General features: G+C 49.3%; 1 protein-coding gene across 1 annotated transcript; it reads left to right on the forward strand.

Moving 5' to 3' along the window:
- Nucleotides 1-634: 634 nt before the first annotated feature.
- Nucleotides 635-15,028, forward strand: SC5D (sterol-C5-desaturase). Its single transcript, XM_055133223.1, has 5 exons — nt 635-718; nt 8,845-9,062; nt 10,027-10,159; nt 12,955-13,055; nt 13,536-15,028. The coding sequence occupies exons 2-5, from the start codon at nt 8,853-8,855 to the stop codon at nt 13,989-13,991; spliced, it is 900 nt and encodes a 299-aa protein (XP_054989198.1). The 5' UTR covers nt 635-718; nt 8,845-8,852; the 3' UTR covers nt 13,992-15,028.
- Nucleotides 15,029-18,548: the final 3,520 nt, after the last annotated feature.

Here is an 18,548-nt window from a genome sequence, read left to right on the forward strand (position 1 = left end):
CCGTGTGTATGCGTGTATGTGTATGGTGTGTGTGTGCAAGTGTGCGTGTGTTTTCTTCCTGTTTCTGCGGATGGACCGTGTGTGTGTGTGTGTGTGTGTGTGTATGGGGTGTGTGTGTGCGGGTGTAACTAGAGGTCTGTGTGCTTTCTTCCTGTGTCTGTGGATGGACCGTGTGTATGTGTGGGTATATGCATGCAGGTGTGTGGATGTATGTGTGTGTCTGGAGGTGTTTTCTTCCCGTTTCTGTAGAAGGTCCATGTGTATGCGTGTATATATATGGTGTGTGTGTGCAAGTGTGCGTGTGTGTTTTCTTCCTGTTTCTGCGCGCCAGGGCCCACACGGAACCCGTCACCGCAAGTCCCCTTCCCAGCCGGCCCGCGTCCCGGACCCCCTTTCCGGGTGGGGTCCACATCAGGTGAACCGGGCGGCGGGCTCAGGACACGATCTACCAAGGGGGCGCGGACGGGGGTGGGGGGAGAGGGGAAACCGCGCGCGGGGGGCGGGGCCGGGCGCGCCGGGCCACGTGACCGGGAGCGGCGCGGCCGGCGAGTCGCGCGATCCGCCGTCATATCAGCTTATGCCGCCGGCCGCTGATTGGCTGCGGGCCGCTGGCGCTCCGAGCGTGAGGCTGGCCCCGCCCCCGGCCGCGCCCGCGCGCTCCCCGCGGCCGCCGGAGGCGCCGGGACCCGGGAGTCGGCGGCGCGGGCGCGACCTGCAGGTAGGGCGGGCGGGGCGGGGGGCGCGGGGCGGGGTCCGGGCTCGGGGGCGGCGGGCGGGCGGGCGCGCGTGGGGGTGCGGACGCGTGGGGGCGCCTGGCCCGTGGGCTGCGCGCGCGCCGCGGGCTCCCACTGGACGCCCCCTGGACGCCCCCTGGACGCCGGGCACCGCAGGCCCGGGGCGACCCCGGTTGGCTGACCCCGGCGGAGCTGACCCCGGGCCGGCGGCCGGGAGCGCCTGGGCCCGTCCTGGCGTCCCGGGACCCGCCAAGGTGGAGCGAGCCCCGGCGCGGGGCACTCTGCCGGCCGGCCAGGCCGGGGGGAGGTGGGGCTCGAGAGCTCGGGGGGGGGGCCTCAGCCCGGCCAGGGTGGGCGTCCCTGGGCGTCCGAGGGGGCCTGCGGCTGAGACTGACCCGGGAATGGGCGGGAAGGGAAGCAGAGGGCTCGCCCGCGGCCCCGGGAAGGCTGTCTGCCCCCTTTGCCCCCGGAGGGACCCGTGCAGGAAAGGGGCAGAGGACTTGGAGATCGGGGAACTGGGTATTCTTACTTAGCATCCGCGAGCATCGGAACCGGCCCCGGAGTGCCCACAGTAGCCTGGAAGGGAAGTCGGGTGGTTCTTTTTTTAAAAAAAAAATTTTTTTTTATTTGCATCATAAAAGGAACTGATGACTTTATGCAGTCCCGGAGTAAATTTGGACCGGCTACAGGGGAAGAAAAGAGAACCTCAGTGGGTAGTTTTCAGGGTTGGAAAAGTTTGGGGTGGGCTGAGGGGGGCGTGCTGGGCCATTCCCAGCATTTCCGGTGCTCTGGGGTCCCTCTTCAGCTCTGCTCCTGCCCTTAGGCCATCTTCCCAGCCCCTGATAGCCAGGTGTTTTCATCCAGAGCCTTCTATTAGATTACCTGTATTTATATAACCTTTCAAAAGTAGGTTCCTAAGCAGCAGATTTAAAAGGATGGACTCCGTGGTTTGCAGAATACTTTTCCATTCATTCATTATGTAATGCATTTAACCGGAGACACTTGAGAATTCCCTCCAGTACGTGTCTGACACCTTCGAATACAATGTAGCTATGAGACCAGACTCTGAGATACACATGCCAGCTGTACAGTAAGTGAAAGGAACAAGTTACTTAGATGCGTGTCCCAGAAGTTCCTGCATCAGGGGTGTGAGAGTTAAGTAAAATTCACAGATAGTGTGAATGTTTGAATTGTTGGTTTTCGATCTTATTACACCTGAGAACCAGCATCTAACCTGAGCATTGGTCCATGGACACAGGCACTGATAACCATTGTGGCAGATCAGTGATTATTAGCCTTACTAGCTCTGGGTCTTGGCTGATGGTTGAAAACCACCACTTAGGGCTCCAGCGATAGTACAGCGGGTAGGGCACTTGCTTTGCTGAGGCTGACCCTGGTTTGATCCCCAGCATCCGGTATGGCCCCCTGAGCACCGCCTGGAGTGATGTCTGAGTGCAGAGCCAGGAGTAACCCCTGAACACAGCAGGGTATGGCCCCCAAACCAAAACCCACCACTTTAAAATACCTATATCAATAAATGGTTATTATCTATATTTTTAAAGCAAAGCAGAAAAACAGTAGTAGATAAAGTAGTAGTTAAGCTAAAGCTAATTATATTTTATTGACTTGGCATTTAAAATTTGGGGTTTTTTTTTGCAAAGATAATAACTTTTATTATTATGTAAAAATTGTTATATTAGAACAATTGTTATCTGATAGAAGCTTCCATTTCTGGTGGGGATCCTAGGATGGATGGAGTCTATGAGTTCAGCGAGTATGAACTCCAAAACATGTGACTGTAAGGGCCTCATCAGGAATTCTTTTAAATTAAGGAATTGAAGGGGTGAGACAGTGAAGACAGTAGAACGGGATTGAAATCCATGGACTTTGCACTCCTGTTTTGGTTTTGACCTAGTGTGTTACTTTTTTTGCCCAGCTTTTTCTTCTGCAAAATAATACTACGAGTACATAAGGTGGGGATTCTGGAAAGTCTTAAGTGAGTTACGTTTACAGTATGTTTAATATTAGCTATTATTGATTTTATTTCAAAGAAATATCAAATTGCACCCTTTTTGTCCTGACGTAAATTTCAACTCACCTTTGACTCCCAACAGTAGCTGTAGCACCTACTATGTTCCCTCTGTGGTGCGAAAGGCTCTTGCTCTCTCTCTCTCTCTCTATATATATATATGTACATATATGTGTGTGTACATATATACATATATACACACTCCAAGTTGTCTCTAAACCTCAGCAATAACTTTTTCTGTTTCCATTCCATGGATGTGAGCTTAAATATAATCTTACTGAATTGCACTTTGAGATCATGTTGTAGTATATTGCTTCATACTTAAGTGCTGTTGGGATGAATTAACAAGATAGGAAGGATATTTTATTTTTTATTTTTTTTTCACTTTTTTAATTTTCAATATTTATTTTCTTTTTTTATAGTTTATTTTTAATTAGTGAGTCAACGTGAGGGTACAGTTACAGATTTATACATTTTTGTGCTCATGTTTCCCCCATACAAAGTTCGAAAACCATCCCTTCACCAGTGCCCATTCTCCACCACCAGTAAACCCACCATCCCTCCCACCCTCCCCAGTCCCATCTCTCCCCACCCCACACTGCCACTATGGCAGGTATTCCTTTTTGTTCTCTCTCTCTGATTAGGTGTTGTGGTTTGCAATAAAGGTGTTGAGTGGCCATTGTGTTCAGTCTCTAGTCTATATTCGGCCCGCATCACCCTTCCCCCACATGACCTCCAACCACATTTTTCTTGGTGTTCCAGGAAGGATATTTTATATTATCTGGCATTTGCCAATCATTAAAATTTTCTTTTCCTAACAAACTGCTGGTAATTCATTACAAACAAGGAACTACTTGTCATTTCTAGAATTGCTTCTGAGGGACAAAGGGCAGAGCACAGGCTTTGCATGTAGCAGGACCAGATGTATCCCTGGGCCTGAGAACCACCAGGCAGAGCCTTGACCCTGAAATAAATAATGAGTTTCTAGAATTTGATTTTTAAGGAACTGAAAATCCAGTGTGAAAATGGGCAAAGGATAAAAACAGAGGTCAGGGGGGAAAAGATTAATTATTCTAAGTATGTAAAGTGATGCTCAAGCTAACTCAGATATAAATTTAAATATACACTGAAATATTTCTTTGCTATCAGGTCGATGAAAAAAAAAAGGTGTGATGATATTCTCTGGGAGGAAACATGTAGGGAGTTGCCATAGAGAGCTTTTAGGGTTGTTGACTAAAGTAACCAATGCAGATAATCTTTGAACTAGTTCTACTCAGTGAAGTTCATTGCAATGTGATCAGAGCAAAAGGTCAGAATTATCCAAATATCTGTGTGTGCTAAATAAGCAACAGTGATGTCACACAAAAGCACACAGGTCCTCAGTGTTTTAGCCTGTTTCAGCATCTAAAAGGCACCAAAATGCAAGTGGGTTTTGTTTTTATATTACTTGGGGCCACACCTGGCCGTTCTCAGGGCTTACTCCTGGCGATGCATGGGGGACCAGATGGGATGCCCGGCATGGAACCCAGATTGGCTGAGAGCAAGGCAAATGCCCTCCGTGCTGTACAATGGTGCCGGTCTCCTGTTTGGGTTTTTCAAAGTTTGGCTGGTGATGCAGTGTGCACGGTGGCCCGGTGCACCCAGGGGTACTGTGCTGTTTGCTCCTCTGTCTCGTCACTCAGCCTTTAGTTGCCTGGGAAAGTGGAATAGATGGTCACAGCCAGCCCTTGGGTAGCAGAATGAAGGGCGACGTCTGTCACTGAACCACACACCTATTGCAGGACTGTTTTGTTCTGGTTTGTTCACCAGACATCCTACAGAGGAAGGCGGTGTCGGAATGGCTGTGGATCAAAGGGCAAGGAATAGCTCAGTGATTTAGCGTGAGGGTTGCAGGTTCAATCCCCAGTGCCTCTCCGTTCCCCAGGTGCAAGCCTGGCAGCTCTACCATCTGTGATCCCTTGATCCCTGGCTCAAGGCTGCAGTGCGTCATTTCCTGCTGCCCCACAGACAGGCCTGTTTCAGCAGCACAGGTGTGAGTCCCGCAGGTACCACAGCTCCAAGTGGTGTGAGCATCAGAGCCAGGAAGTGTGCATGAGGCATGCAAGCCCCCCGTGAGCTCGGGACAGCATGTGTGGTGGCCCCAAGCCCCAGGAGCGAGCCCTGGAGAGCACCGTGTGTGTGCAATCCTTCGTCATCTGCACCAGCCACGATGGAGAAAGGGATGGGAAGAAAGTTTAAAGGAAGTTTGGGGGTGGCATACTGTTGACATTTTTCACTTGAGTAAGGACCAGCAACAATGAGGAATGGTTTCCTAACCATTGCTTGGGGCCAGAAAGGAAGAGCAGAAACCTGGCTGCGATTGAGTGGGGCTGAATAAGGAGGAAAACTTTAAGGCCCCTGGTTGCTGCGGTCTCGTGAAACAAGTGAGGGAGGACCTATCTCGAAGAACTGCTGCTGGCGATGAGTAGGTCTTGAGAAGGAAGGACAGTGGGGCCAGAGGACTGGCTTTGGGCGTGTGAAGCCCTGGGTTTGATCCCTCGCACCGCCAGAAGAGTAATAAATATATAATGAAAGGGAATGAAGGAAGGGCTCAGAAATGTAGAAACAGTGTGGTGGAAAAGATCTGAAATGACGAAGAAAATCAGGCTGCTCGTGAAGCACCTAAACATTCCCCCTGATGAATTTACTGAGAAAACGTCTGATGAAAACCCCGAGTGCTGAGTAAGTTTACAGCGGTGATGAAATGATGTTGTACTTGCTTCTCCTGCCTGGAGGGTGTTGCACCGTGGGAGAAGCACTGCATTTCAAATGAGGTAAAAGTCAGCTCTCGTGCTTGGTGCCCGAGTCTGAGTCTAGGCACCGTCATGATAAGTTGGTCGAGATTAGGGAAAGCCGATGGTTTGGAATGGGCTCCCCGTGCCAGATCTTACCCAGCGAGGCCGGTGGTCCCAACTCTTGACAGATGGGACTGCAAGAAAGTGGAAGAATTTAAACTATTCTTGGATAATGCTTTCTTGTAGCCTCCTCGGTGTTGCGCTCAGAGAAACACTTTGAGCCTGTTCTTCCCTCCATGACAATAGGCGGCCTCTTCTGCCAGGACGTGTGACCCTCTGGGATAAGCAAGTGTTTGCGCTGCCTTCAGTAATTAGAGCCCAGGCATTGAAGCGGCCACTGAGAGGTCACTGCAGAGACCCTGCTTCCAGCGTTATGAACGCATTTCTAGATACTATGATAACACAGTGCATAATGTCAGTGTCATCCATCATTTGAAATGATGTTGGTACACGTATGCATTAATAATGCTTCCTATTGAAACTGGCAATGAGGCCCGGAAATGAACCTGCAAATAGATTTTGGAGGATTTTTTTTTTTACTACTAATAACGAAAGATGATAATGTGACATCATTGTACGATATATCTTAGTCTCCAAGACCACAGATAAGTCAAAAATTAATTGTTGAACACTGAACATGTTCTTAAAAAGAATCCAGACACTCAGAGGTGAAATATAGACCCTGAAATGAAAAACTGCCAAATAGCATGAAATTCAAGCTGACATAACAGAGCATCAGAGAAGCTGAAACTAGATCCTTTGAGATGACTGTCTCGGGAGCAGAAGGAAAGGAGAATTAAGGAAACTTAAGCGGAGCTCCGAGACTTGGGCTAAATCGCCGAGAATAACCAACATTAGTCTGACTGGAGCTCCAGAGAGAGGAGGAGGAGGATGAAGGGACGAGGAGCCAGGGAGGAGAAGGAATGTGAAAGGAGGTGGCTCAGAGGACTGGACACCAGGCTTGGCAAGCAGGAGCCCCAGGCTTGATCTCTGTGACCTTATGGTCCCCTGAGCACTGCCAGGTGTGGGCCACTTTCTGTTTGTTTTATTTTTTTGGATCATTCCTGGCTCTGTGCTCAGGGATCACTTCTGGCAGTGCTGCGGGGGACCCTGTGGGATGCCTGGGATTGAACCCAGGTTGGCTGCGGGCAAGGCAAATGCCCTATGTGCTGCACTATCGCCGTGCCTTTTTTTTTTTTTTCTTTCTGCTTTTTGGGTCACACCCGGCGATGCTCAGGGGTTACTCCTGGCTCTGCACTCAGGAATCACTCCTGGCAGTGCTTGGGGGACCAAGGGGACCATTTGGGATTGAAAAACCAAGGCAAATGCCCAACCTGTTGTACTATCACTCCAGCCCCTGCCTTTTTATTTATTTATTTTTTTGGTCCAAATTTTTTTAAAAAGAAAACATCCAGACACTCAAGCTCAGTCGTGTTCTTTAGGCTTGCTTCGGAGAGTGATGCAATTGCTCCCAGATTGGGGCGTGGTGGTGACTGAGATCGTGCATAAAGAGAAAAGGAAAAAACTTCCCAGATAGTACCCACTAGTTTGTGGATTTCAAGGTGAACTTTGGCTCAGTAAAGCCAATGAATTAAAAGCAAATAAAGGATGGGGCCAAGGATGTAGCCTAGTTGGTACGGGACACATTTTGGGTAGCTGGAGACCCTGGGTTGGACCCTACTGCCAAAGTAAAAATAGCGGAAAATAAGAAAAACAGATGTTCTCTCCGAAGGTGAACTCTGAAGTTCTCCAAGGTATAATAAGGAAGGGAAAGAAAATGACTATTCCGTGCATATTGCATGTCATTTTTTGGGAAGGAGAGTGGAAAATGAAAATGTGCGATTGATCTCAGATTTTAAGACGTTAGAAGGATTTGTGGGAAGTTAACTTGATTGCCCAGCGAGCTCAGTGAGCTGGCGACTGGCTTGGAGAGACGGGCGTGAGACGGAGGCCTCACTGTTTTGGGTCCTGTCATAGCACCTTATCACTTTGAGATGCATGTGTTACTTTTTCAGACACTTTGTAAGTCTCTGAGATTTTAGTGGGGGTATTCGTTGGGAGATGTGGGCGGCAGAAAAAGCAAGTAAACTAGGGCTGGAGAGATAGTCCAGGGGATTAGGTGCTTGCCGTGCACACAGCTGACCCAGGTCCGGTCCCCAGCACTCGCATAACATCCCCCAAGCACTGGGTAAACATCATTAAAACCATTTCTTTGCCGTGGGCTATTTCATTCCCTAATTGATGTTTATTCTGTAATTGATGTTTGTTTCACATGGCTCTGTCGAGGAAGGAGATAAAGGCCAGTATCCACACCCGAAACTGAATGTGGATGAATGTTCTCAGGCTGGTTTTGCCCCTAGTTGGGTCAAACACAGCTTCACCTTATCTTTTGGGGTACCTTTTCCTCGCCACACAGCGCAGAGAACAATGAGGGTTGATGGTAAGATTCAGTCGTTGGCTCACAGCCGCTGAGCGAAAGAAACATTGCCGAACGAGACCACCGGTGATGCTCATGATCACCCTCAACCATGTGCTCAGTTGGCGGAAGTTGATCGGAAATGCTGCTGAGGTTAGCAGACCTTTCCCTTTAAAGGTGCAGTTCACACTAGCTAACCTTTCCCTTAGACGCAGTTCACACCTTAGCTCTGAAGTGGAGCAATAATGGCCCGTCGTACACGGATGTCCAGGTGTGGCCTGGTTCTGGCTGCCTCGAGCCTTATCCCACGTGTCCTGGGCTTGCTAGCCCCTGCCTGGCCTGTTGATTACAGAGAGAAGACCCCTGCTGTAGTCGGCATCTCCCTTGACTCTTTCCTGGGGGGGTGACCTTTTTCTTCTGTCCCGGATGGTGAGGGGCCCTGGCGTCTGGTGGCAGCAGGGAAGCCCTTTACGACCTTCAGCTGTTTGCTCAGCCTGGCAGCAGACCTCTGCCAAGGAGGACCTTAGGGAGAGAAGCTGCTGAAGCCAGAGGGCTCTGGTGTTGGCATGCCAAGTGCCACTTGCTCCACGTTAAGGAACACAAAGATGGCAGCGGGACCCCGAAGCTGCATCCATGTATAAAGCGAAAAGATGAGGCTAGAGATGAGATTTCAAATTCAAATTTCTCAGACTAGCACTTCGGGGAGTGAAGGGCTGTGGGTTTATGGAACTGAGCTTTCCTCCGTTCAGAAAAGTCCTGTTTCCTGAGAAAACTGTCGATTTGCGAAACATCCATGCAGACCGACAATAATTATGCGCGTTTCTCTTTCAGGGGCCACCATGGATCTTGTCCTCAATGCTGCGGATTATTATTTTTTTACACCTTACGTATACCCAACCACTTGGCCAGAAGGTGACATTTTCCGACAAATTATTAGCCTCCTGATTATAACGAATCTCGGTGGTTATACTATTTATTTCTTCTTTGCAACACTAAGCTATTACTTTGTCTTTGATCATTCAATGATGAAACATCCACAGTTTTTAAAGGTGAGTTCCCCCCGCCAGTGTTCGACTCCTGATCTCAGTGAAAAGTGACAGTACAGTGTATTCCTGAGATGTGCAGCTAAGCCGGTTCATAACTGACACGGAGTATTCGAGACCGCAAATGGCTTATATATCTGGGATGGGGCTAATCCCTTTTGCCCTGCCCCTATTTGCTTTTCTGTTTATTTTATTCTGGGGGGCAGAGAGGAGAGGGGCCATACCCAGCAGAGTCAGGGGGTGTCTTACATCTTCCGAGCATGCTTCAGGGACTCCAGGGTGCCGAGGATTGAACCCGGGCCCCCCTATGCAGGCATACCCTCCCACCAACTGAGCCCCTCTCCCCTTATCAGAGTCAAATTATCCCATTAAAGTAGCACACCTGGTACTTACTAGTTACATAGTCAAGAACTTATGTGCTGAGTTCTAGATCAACCCATGCCCAGTTGTGATTAATCTTCTTTGATTAATTCAAACTCGGTAGTTTTAGATTTCTTTTTAATCATTTTTCGACTTCAGCTATTTGTTTTTGTGATTCTAAAGCGCTCCAGCCCGAGGGTTGAGGATGTATAAAAGTGACTATCAGTGCATAGATACTTAGAGTACTGATTTTGTGGAAAGGAGAAAAGTTTCAGAATTTAAGATATTTACTGCGTTTGGTCAGTATGAAAGGAATGTTTCTTGTAAACACCTATCCCCACATATTAAAGTGGTTGGTTTTTTTGCTTTTATATTTTGGGGGTGACACCTGGCAGTGCTCAGGACTTACTCCTGGCTCTGCATTCAGGGATTGCTCCTGGCCGTGCCCGGGGGAGCACATGGGATGCCGGGGATCGGCCTCGGGGAAGGCAAAGGCCTTCCGCGCTGTGCTCTCGCTCGGGCCCCACATACTGAAGTTTTAATAGGAACCGTTTGCGGGGAGGAGGTTGAGTGCCCGGGAAGCATCTGAGCGTGGCCCTTTCCTTGGCAGAATCAGATCTCGCGGGAGATCGCGCTCACTGTGCGGTCGCTGCCCTGGATCAGCATCCCCACCGTCTCGCTCTTCCTGCTGGAGCTGAGGGGCTACAGCAAGTTGTATGATGACATCGGAGAGTTTCCCAGCGGTGAGTAGAGGCACCGAGGCACCCCGCGCCCTCCCTGGACCATCAGGCCTGCCTCTTTCTTCCTTGTTTGGAAAATTGGCGGGTGTCTTCCTCCCTTGCTTATCTGCTTTCCCGGGCAGTGCCAGAAATACCCCTAGGTCCTGAGCCAGGCCCAGGTGTCCCGGCCCCCACGGAGCTCGCCTCTGTTCCCCGCCTGTGCGCAGTGGCCAAACCTTTATAGGTCCACATCGACCAGCTCCTACGGGGAGTTCCAGCTCCCAACTGTAACATCTGTTCCAGGAGAAAGTGTGCCCGGGGGGATGGCTAGGTGGGCAGAGAGAGGTCCCTGCGTGTTTCCTGACTATCTTTGTAAAACTCAGACATCTGTAAAGGACAGAAGGGCAGGTCGGGCACTTGCCCTGCACATAGCCGGCTGGGTTCTGTCCCGTGCAGTGCATAGGGGCCCCGGGGCACTGTGGGAGTGATCCCTGGGTGCAGGCCAGGAGGAAGCTGAGCACAGCCAGGTGTACATAACCCCAAAAGGGACATGAGCAGTGCGTGATAATTACAGGAATGTCAGACAATACCACTTTCTTTTTTTACCCCGTCACTTCAAAGTAAGCCTTTTGGTGTGTTATCTTTCCATTTTCCTATTTCTTTATACCTTTTAAAATTTTATTTATTTATTTATTTATTTTTTGGTGGGGTGGAGGTGGTGTCCCTCCCAACACCTGGCAGCACTCAGGGTCTCCTCCCAGCTCTGGCTCTTGGGTCTCTCCTGGTAGTGCTCAGGGGACTAGAGGCGGTGGTTGGCTGCCCAACACTGTGCCCTGGACTTACATTGGGAAAATGAGGCTTACTACAGGGATGCGGGCTCTGATTTTCCCCTTTACCAGAATCTATACCTACATCTATAGTCATGGGTAGTATATTCATTTTGGTGTAATACTGTATATATATACACGGTTCAGTGATCTTTCAGTTTTGTTTCTTTTCTGTTTGTGGATCACACCTGGTGGTGCTCAGGGCTTACTCCTGGCTCTGCGCTCAGGGATCACTCCTGGCGGTGCTGGGGGGACTGTAGGGGATGCCGGGGATTGAACCCAGGCCGGCTATATGCAAGGCAAGCATCCAACCCACTGTACTGTCGCTCTGACCTCCAGTCTCTTCATTTTGGGCTTGTAGATTGTTCCGTTTCTCTCTCTTAAAGGCAGTCCATCAATGACTAAATATTTTGTGAAATCCTGAAACTATTTCAAAACAGTGTCTTGTATAAGCAAGTCAGAATACAAGTTGACACTGCCACCTGTCCAGATGTGTTGGCAATAATTGTAAGCTTGTCACTTCTGTCAGTCCATTTCTTCTACATCAGGCTTACAAAGTCCTCTTCACGTGAGTAAATCATCACAGAGTTTCTGTGCTGTGCCCAGGTCGCTCAGCAAATAGGGACAGAGCAGGGCTGGCACCGTTTCCCTCCCACGGAAGGCGTAGGGCAGTTCAAGGCAGGGACATAAGCCAGCAGTTGAGGTAGGGAATTAGGCTAAGCCTTGTCAGGTGGGTGAGGCAGATGGAAAGGAAGGATTGCATTCTAGAGATGTGGGTGATGAGTCGTGAAGCCGCAGCAGTAGACTCTGTGGCAGTTACGTGGTTTCAGTGGAAGGAACAGAGACGCTGAGGCAACCCTGAGTCAGGCTCCGGGAGGAGATGGGGTTCTGGGATAGATAGTACCTGCCGGGCTCAGGTAGTTGCTCCCCACAGCCACCAGGGGGCAGGAGTGCCAAGTCTGCTCTCATACCCCAGGGTCGCCGGGGGGCTCAGCTGGAGACCCTCATTCCCCACCTTGCCCTGCAGGTTTTTAGCCACGAGCGGAACATCTGTTTGGAAGTCACCTGTTCTGTTAGCCTGTGGCCAGGGTGCAGGCCAGCCCACCTGCTCCTGGCAGCCCTCCTTCGCTCAGGTGCTGGACCTGAACAAAGGAAGCAGAAAGAGCTTCCCCCGGCTGACAGTGCTCGCGGGAGCTCAGAGAGACTCAATACAGAGTGAGCTTGGGACCCACCGTGCCCAGTGCTCGCTCCAGGCTTCAGATGGGCACCCCGGCATAGATGGGACACTCCAACCAGGGACCCGCCCAGAGACACCCCTTTCCCCCCAGAGGGGAGTGAGGGGCACACAGGAAGTGCCCAAGCACACCTAGATCAGAGACACCTCAGGGTTAGAGTCCATCTGTTGATGCCCCGGACACAGTAAAACCACAAAACAAAACTCTTAAGGGGAGATGACAGGTAAGGATGGGTAGTTTATGGGGACTCAGCTGGTTGGGCCTGGGAGTTCAGAGCTCGCCCTGGCAATACAGTGTGGGCCCGGTAGTGCTGGGGGGAATGGGGGGGGGGGTGCCCACACAGTGCCGGGTTCAAACTCAGAGCTTCACACATGCAACACATTCAGAACTGAGCTTCCCACGCCCGAGTCCCTAAAGATGGGTTTTAAGTAGCCCTATGTGAAAATAGTGAACTAGCGTCGTTCTCGGAGAGTTAAAGAAAAACAGGTGGCTTCTAGGAGTATGCATCCGCTCTCCCTAAGGTTCACCACAGCCGATTCGAGCAACCTTTCAGGTGGGACATTTCACATCTTCCCAAGAGGGAAACGGGACGACAAGCAGATCCCCAAGAATCGGGGGAGCTGGGGTTGGTGATGGATGGGGTGGCGGAAGGAGACTGCAGTGCTGGCGTGGCGGGGCTCGTGGACGGTGCAGACAGATGCCAGGCAGGTCCCGGAGCTGCATCTGCATCCCATCACACCCCTGTTGCCCTTTCTAGGCTGGATCCAGCTCATTGTTAGTGTCCTGTCCTTCCTCTTCTTCACTGACATGATGATCTACTGGATCCACAGAGGCCTTCACCACAAACTTCTGTATAAGGTGAGGAGGGACATTCGTGAGCGGCGGGGACGTCCTGCATTTCAGTGCCGCTCTTTTCCTTCCTGCTCTGTATTTCTACGAATCTCTGCTGACTCCCCAAGCAGACGCGGGTACATTTTCTTTCTTGGTGGGGGGGGGGACTGTGTTAAAAATGGTCAAACTCGGGGCTGGAGCAATAGCACAGTGGGTAGGGCGTTTGCCTTGCACGCGGCCGACTCAGGTTTGATTCCCAGCATCCCATATGGTCCCCTGAGCACCGCCAGGGGTAATTCCTGAGTGCATGAGCCAGGAGTAACCCCTGTGCATTGCCAGGTGTGACCCAAAAAGCAAAAAAAAAAAAAAAATGGTCAAACTCTTTTTTTTATTGTTTTGTTTCTTGGGCCACACTCAGCGATGCTCAAGGGGCTTCTCAGGGAGGTTGTTTCCGCCTGAGGTGGAATTCCGTGTTTATGGTGCTCACAGTGTCCTTTCCTCACGTAGCATTTACACAAGCCCCATCATCTCTGGAAGATTCCCACTCCATTTGCAAGTCATGCCTTCCAGCCCATGGACGGCTTCCTGCAGAGTCTCCCGTACCACATCTACCCTTTCGTCTTCCCGCTGCACAAGGTCGTGTACTTAGGATTGTACATCCTGGTCAACGTCTGGACGATCTCCATCCACGACGGGGATTTCCGTGTCCCCCAGATCTTACGGCCGTTCATCAACGGCTCAGCGCACCACACCGACCACCACGTCTTCTTCGAGTACAATTATGGACAGTATTTCACACTGTGGGATAGGATCGGAGGCACATTCAAGAACCCCTCCTCCTTTGAAGGGAAGGGCCCAGCGGATTATGTGAAGAGCATGCAAGACGGAAAGCGCGACAGCCGGGCGGAAAACGGTTGCAAAAAGGAAAACTTAACCAATGGCACCTGTGCGAAGACCGAGTAGGTTCTGACCCAGAGAAGTATCTTTAACAGAGAAAGAGAATCCACGGCCCAGAGAAATAGCGAGTCCATGGCACCATTTGAAAACCAGCAGCGTGGGCACTGCTGTGGGACGATCAGGCTGGCAGACCAAAGGGAAAATCAAATCTCATGCTTAGAACGCTCGGTGTGATGTAAAGAGGCACATGTGTCCCTTCAGCTAGCAAGTCTGCTGCGTGCCGCCTCAACCACAATTTTCCAAAAGATAGAGAATAAGTAATCTCGGGGACCGAGTCCTGCCCTTTGGCCTTAATCCGCCCGAATGCGTTAAGAAACACTCAGCGTGCTTAGTGCCCGTCCCCAGCACCTCTGCAAAAATACCGACCCAGAGATGGGTCCTTGTTTCAGCACTGTCGGCTGAATGATGCCAGCGGGGCCCTTGGGTCAAGCGGGGACATCCAAGAAACAGGATGCTGACGCGACATTGGCGGTTTCGTCAGTTCCCTAAGAAATAGGCAGGTGGAACGAAATGAAGCACCTTCCTACACACAGGAAGCGATTTGACGTAATCAGCTATTAGATTTTGACTGAGAAGTTCAAATTTTTTTAAAAAACGATCATGACTATGACTGAGTCCAGATCTGGGGTGATCTCATTATAGGTTTCCATGGTTATTTAAAACCATTTTAATAAGTGTAAAATTATGTGAATCTGAATGTATTTGGAAAGAGAAATTTGATGCCCAAATCATATATTTGACACTGCTGTTTTTTTAAATTAAATTGATGCACTGCACTTTTGATATATTTCAAAGTTACAAACCTATAATTTTTCTATTAAAAAGAAATAATTGCCAAATAGCTAAGCTTCTAACTGAAGGCTAGTTTTGAATTCTTCCTCCTGGCCCCTTGCCTTTTCCCCACCTTTGGAAAAAAAAAAAATCTTTCATAAATGCTGTGGGTTGTAACAAATATATTGGGAAAACATGGTTTGCAAAGGCATCCTATGCACTATTTATGTAAAATCAATAAAAGTTGATTATGACTATTAAACCGTATCAGCTATGTACTGTAACAGCACCATGTTCTTTGCACAAAACTTGTGTTAGCTGGAAACTACGGGGATAATACAGATTGTCGAAACAGTTTGTAGGATGACCAAGGGCTCATTGAAGGGAGGAAGGGAGAAGGGGGTTGGAGCACATTTCTCTGTTTCACATTTCCTATGTATTGGTAAGAGTTCAGTCATAGAATGAGATGCTTGGGGTCATTAGGGTATTAGTTTTCCTGCCACCTTTTCAGTTGTATTTGGCCCTTTTGTTGCCCCCCCTTTTTTTTTCAAGTTTTTGGTGGGCTTGAGAGAACCATATGGGGGCTGGAGAGTGGGCCCGAGTTGGCTGCATGTAAGGCAACCCACTGTATTACCTCTTCGACCCCTCGATGGCTTCTTAACTGTGGTTATACCCAGTCCAAAGGTTTAAGGAACGAGATGGGCAAGGCGGTGCCTTCCAATTGGCTGTGTGGGAACCATTTTTAAGTGGTCCTTATCCTCCTGGTTCTGAATTCCCCCCATTGTCCTCCTCTCTCTTGTCTCTCCTGCCTTCGAGAAGTAACACGCTTTGGGAGAGAATTAGGAGTTTCAAGTTTGGAGACATGGAATGTGTAGTGTAGGAAGAGGGGACGAGGGAGACATCAGAACAAGCAAGTGTGGGATTTACCCTGAGAGCAGGCAAGGGGGACATGAGATCCCAAAACGATGCAAAGGCACCGAGGCTGGAGTGCTAGTTCCGTGGTAGGGCCTTGGTGTGGGTGGCCGGCATTCGATCCCCAGCACCCAGTATGGTCCCCCACGCCTGCCAGGGGTGACCTCCTGAGGGTAGAGCCGGGAGTACCGCCGGAAAAATCCAGAGATACCGATTTCAGGGAAAGGCACTATTTTTAATCCTCCTTTTACAAACTCAAAACACTTAACAGGTTGCCTCATTCCCGCACTTAATGCTTCCTCTCCTTGGTCCCTGTTCTAGATGCCATGTTTAGTTGAGACCCCAGAGTCTTTGGAAGTAGAGACCAAGTGTGAATCACTCATGATACTGTCCTTACAAAATGGCCAGGACATGGCCGGGCTTCACCAGTGCTTTGCTGAATAAATGAATGACCTCCTGGAAACACCATCCTCTTCAGTAAATATTTTATGAAGCCCTACTAGGTGTCAAGTACTGTGCTGGGAGCACACATTTCATTTGCAGAGGCCAACATTTGTCTCTTTTTAGCCAACGGTTTCTCGGGTCCTCATGAACTGACATTTGCTGGGTCCTTGTGGAGTACAGAGGGAAGGAAGGAGATGAAGTCTCGGCGAGACCAGACTGGGTTTCTTTTTTGGTTAAAGGTTTTTCCACCGGAAACAACCCAGCAGTGCCCAGGACTCTGACCAGATACAGAACTAAGTCTCTGTTTGATGTTGGTATCCCATGACAGTGCTCTGATACCAAAATAATGAAATCTTAAGAACCAGTGCGACAATACAGCAGGTCCCCTCACTTGCCTTGCTTGTGGCCACCCCAGCTTTTTTTTTTCTTTTTTGGTTTTTGGGTCACACCTGGCGATGCACAGGGGTTACGCCTGGCTCATACACTCAGGAATTATTCATGCTCAGGGGACCATATCGGATGCTGGGAATCAAACCCGGGTCAGTCGTATGCAAGGCAAACACCCACCCCGCTGTACTATCACTCCAGCTCTTGCACGTTTCAGACTGATGGGAATGCCCGTCATGTGATCAGATTAAAGGTTATGGCAGAAGACACTCAACTAAACGTCGAGGGTGGTGATTCATGGAAATAACCTGCTTGGTTCTGCCTCTTTCCCAGGCCCAGAGAGCCCCAGAAGGTACCGGTTGCAGGAGAAAGTTGCCTGAATGCTCTCACTTAAAATTGGAGAGCAAGCTGGGGAAAATGAATCCAGGGGATGTGCTTATACGTGAATGGACACAGAGCATCAGGCTAAGTGAAATGAATCAGAGGGAGGACAGGCAGAATGATTACACTCATTTGCAAGATAGCAAGAAACATAGTATGAGACTAATTCCCAAGGACAGTAGAAATGAAGGCCAGGAGGACTGGTCCATGGTTGGAAGCTTGCCATAAAGGGAGGTGGGGGGAAGGGAGGGCAGTTAGGATAGAGGAGGGACAACTGTGACAATGGTATTGGAAATGATCACCGTGGATAAGCACTGAGTGCTGGAAGGAGGTAAAGGGTTATATATACATGATAGCCTTTCAGTGACACTGTTACAAACCGCCGATAAGGGAAAAGGCGGGGGTGGTAGGGAAGGAGAGAGAAGAAAAGTGTCTGCCCTAGAGGCAGGCTGTGGGGTGGAGGTGGTGGGATAGGATATTGGGACATTGGTGTTAGGAAATGTACACTGGTGGAGAGACAGGTGTTGGAACATTGTCTGAAACCCAATCACGAACAACTTTGTATCTCATCAATAGAAAGGGGGGAAAATAAATTGGTGGGCAAAAAACAGGTGAATTGGAGGAGGCAGAGAGGAATATTAAGAATCAAGAAATAGTAAGAATCAAGATATTAAATATGAGATTAAGAATCAAGAAATAGGAGCAAAAGATGGCTATGTTGCCTACTCTCAAGTTTTCTACATGAGTTCTGAGACATAAGCTATTTGCCAAGCAATTTTATTTTTAAAATGCATCCCTTATAGGGGCTGGAGCGCTAGCACAACGGGTAGGGCGTTTGCCTTGCACGCGGCCAACCCAGTTCGATTCCCAGCATCCCATTTGGTCCCCCGAGAACTGCCAGGAGTAATTCCTGAGTGCATGAGCCAGGAGTAACCCTGTGCATCACCGGGTGTGACCCAAAAAGCAAAAAAATAAATAAATAAAAAATAAAATAAAATAAAATGCATCCCTTATAGACTATAAGAATTGTCTGTAAGGCTTTGAGAGAAAGTAGAAGAAGCACAGCTCCCTGGAAATGTAAGTGAAAGTATTCCTTCCACAGGAGGGAAGCGGTGTGCAAAACCGTATCGCCAGCAGACCTTTGTCAGAGCAGGAATCTGGTAAGGAAAAAAGCATAGGCGTCAGAGCGATAGTACAGCGGGGAGGGCGCCTTGCATGAAGCCCATCCAGGTTCGATCTCCTGCACCCCATATGGTACCTCAAGCCCACCAGGAATCATTCCTGAGCACACAGGGCTCAAGTTAAGTCCTGAGCACCGCCGGGTGACGTGTCCCCCAAACCAAAAATAAATAAAATATTAAGTCCCACATAATTTATACCAAAAGAAATAATATTCTCCAGCTCCGTAACTGCTCAGGGTTTAGCCAACCTTGTAGTAAACACACTCAGAATGGCGTAATATGGAAGGCGGTCACTCGGCTTCCAGATATTCTTCCTAGTGACTTTCACTCATGACTTGTCTCATTTGCTCCTCCTCTATGTTAAGGTTATAATGTTCCTAAGTCATTTGCTTAGACGAGAACCTGGTCCTTCATATACTACCCAATCAAGAAATAGGAACCTAGAAACTTCCTGCCCACATCCTTATTTGACAATTATTGTAGTGAC

Source organism: Sorex araneus, chromosome 3, assembly GCF_027595985.1.
Source record: "Sorex araneus isolate mSorAra2 chromosome 3, mSorAra2.pri, whole genome shotgun sequence".
Taxonomy (NCBI): domain Eukaryota; kingdom Metazoa; phylum Chordata; class Mammalia; order Eulipotyphla; family Soricidae; genus Sorex; species Sorex araneus.

What these genes read in the sequence shown, in the direction of transcription:
- SC5D (XM_055133223.1), top strand. Translation starts at nt 8,853, where the DNA reads ATGGATCTTGTCCTCAATGCTGCGGATTATTATTTTTTTACACCTTAC. An exon ending in CATCGGAGAGTTTCCCAGCG is followed by an intron (nt 10,160 to 12,954) that starts GTGAGTAGAGGC and finishes TGCCCTTTCTAG; the next exon opens with GCTGGATCCAGCTCATTGTT. An exon ending in ACCACAAACTTCTGTATAAG is followed by an intron (nt 13,056 to 13,535) that starts GTGAGGAGGGAC and finishes TTCCTCACGTAG; the next exon opens with CATTTACACAAGCCCCATCA.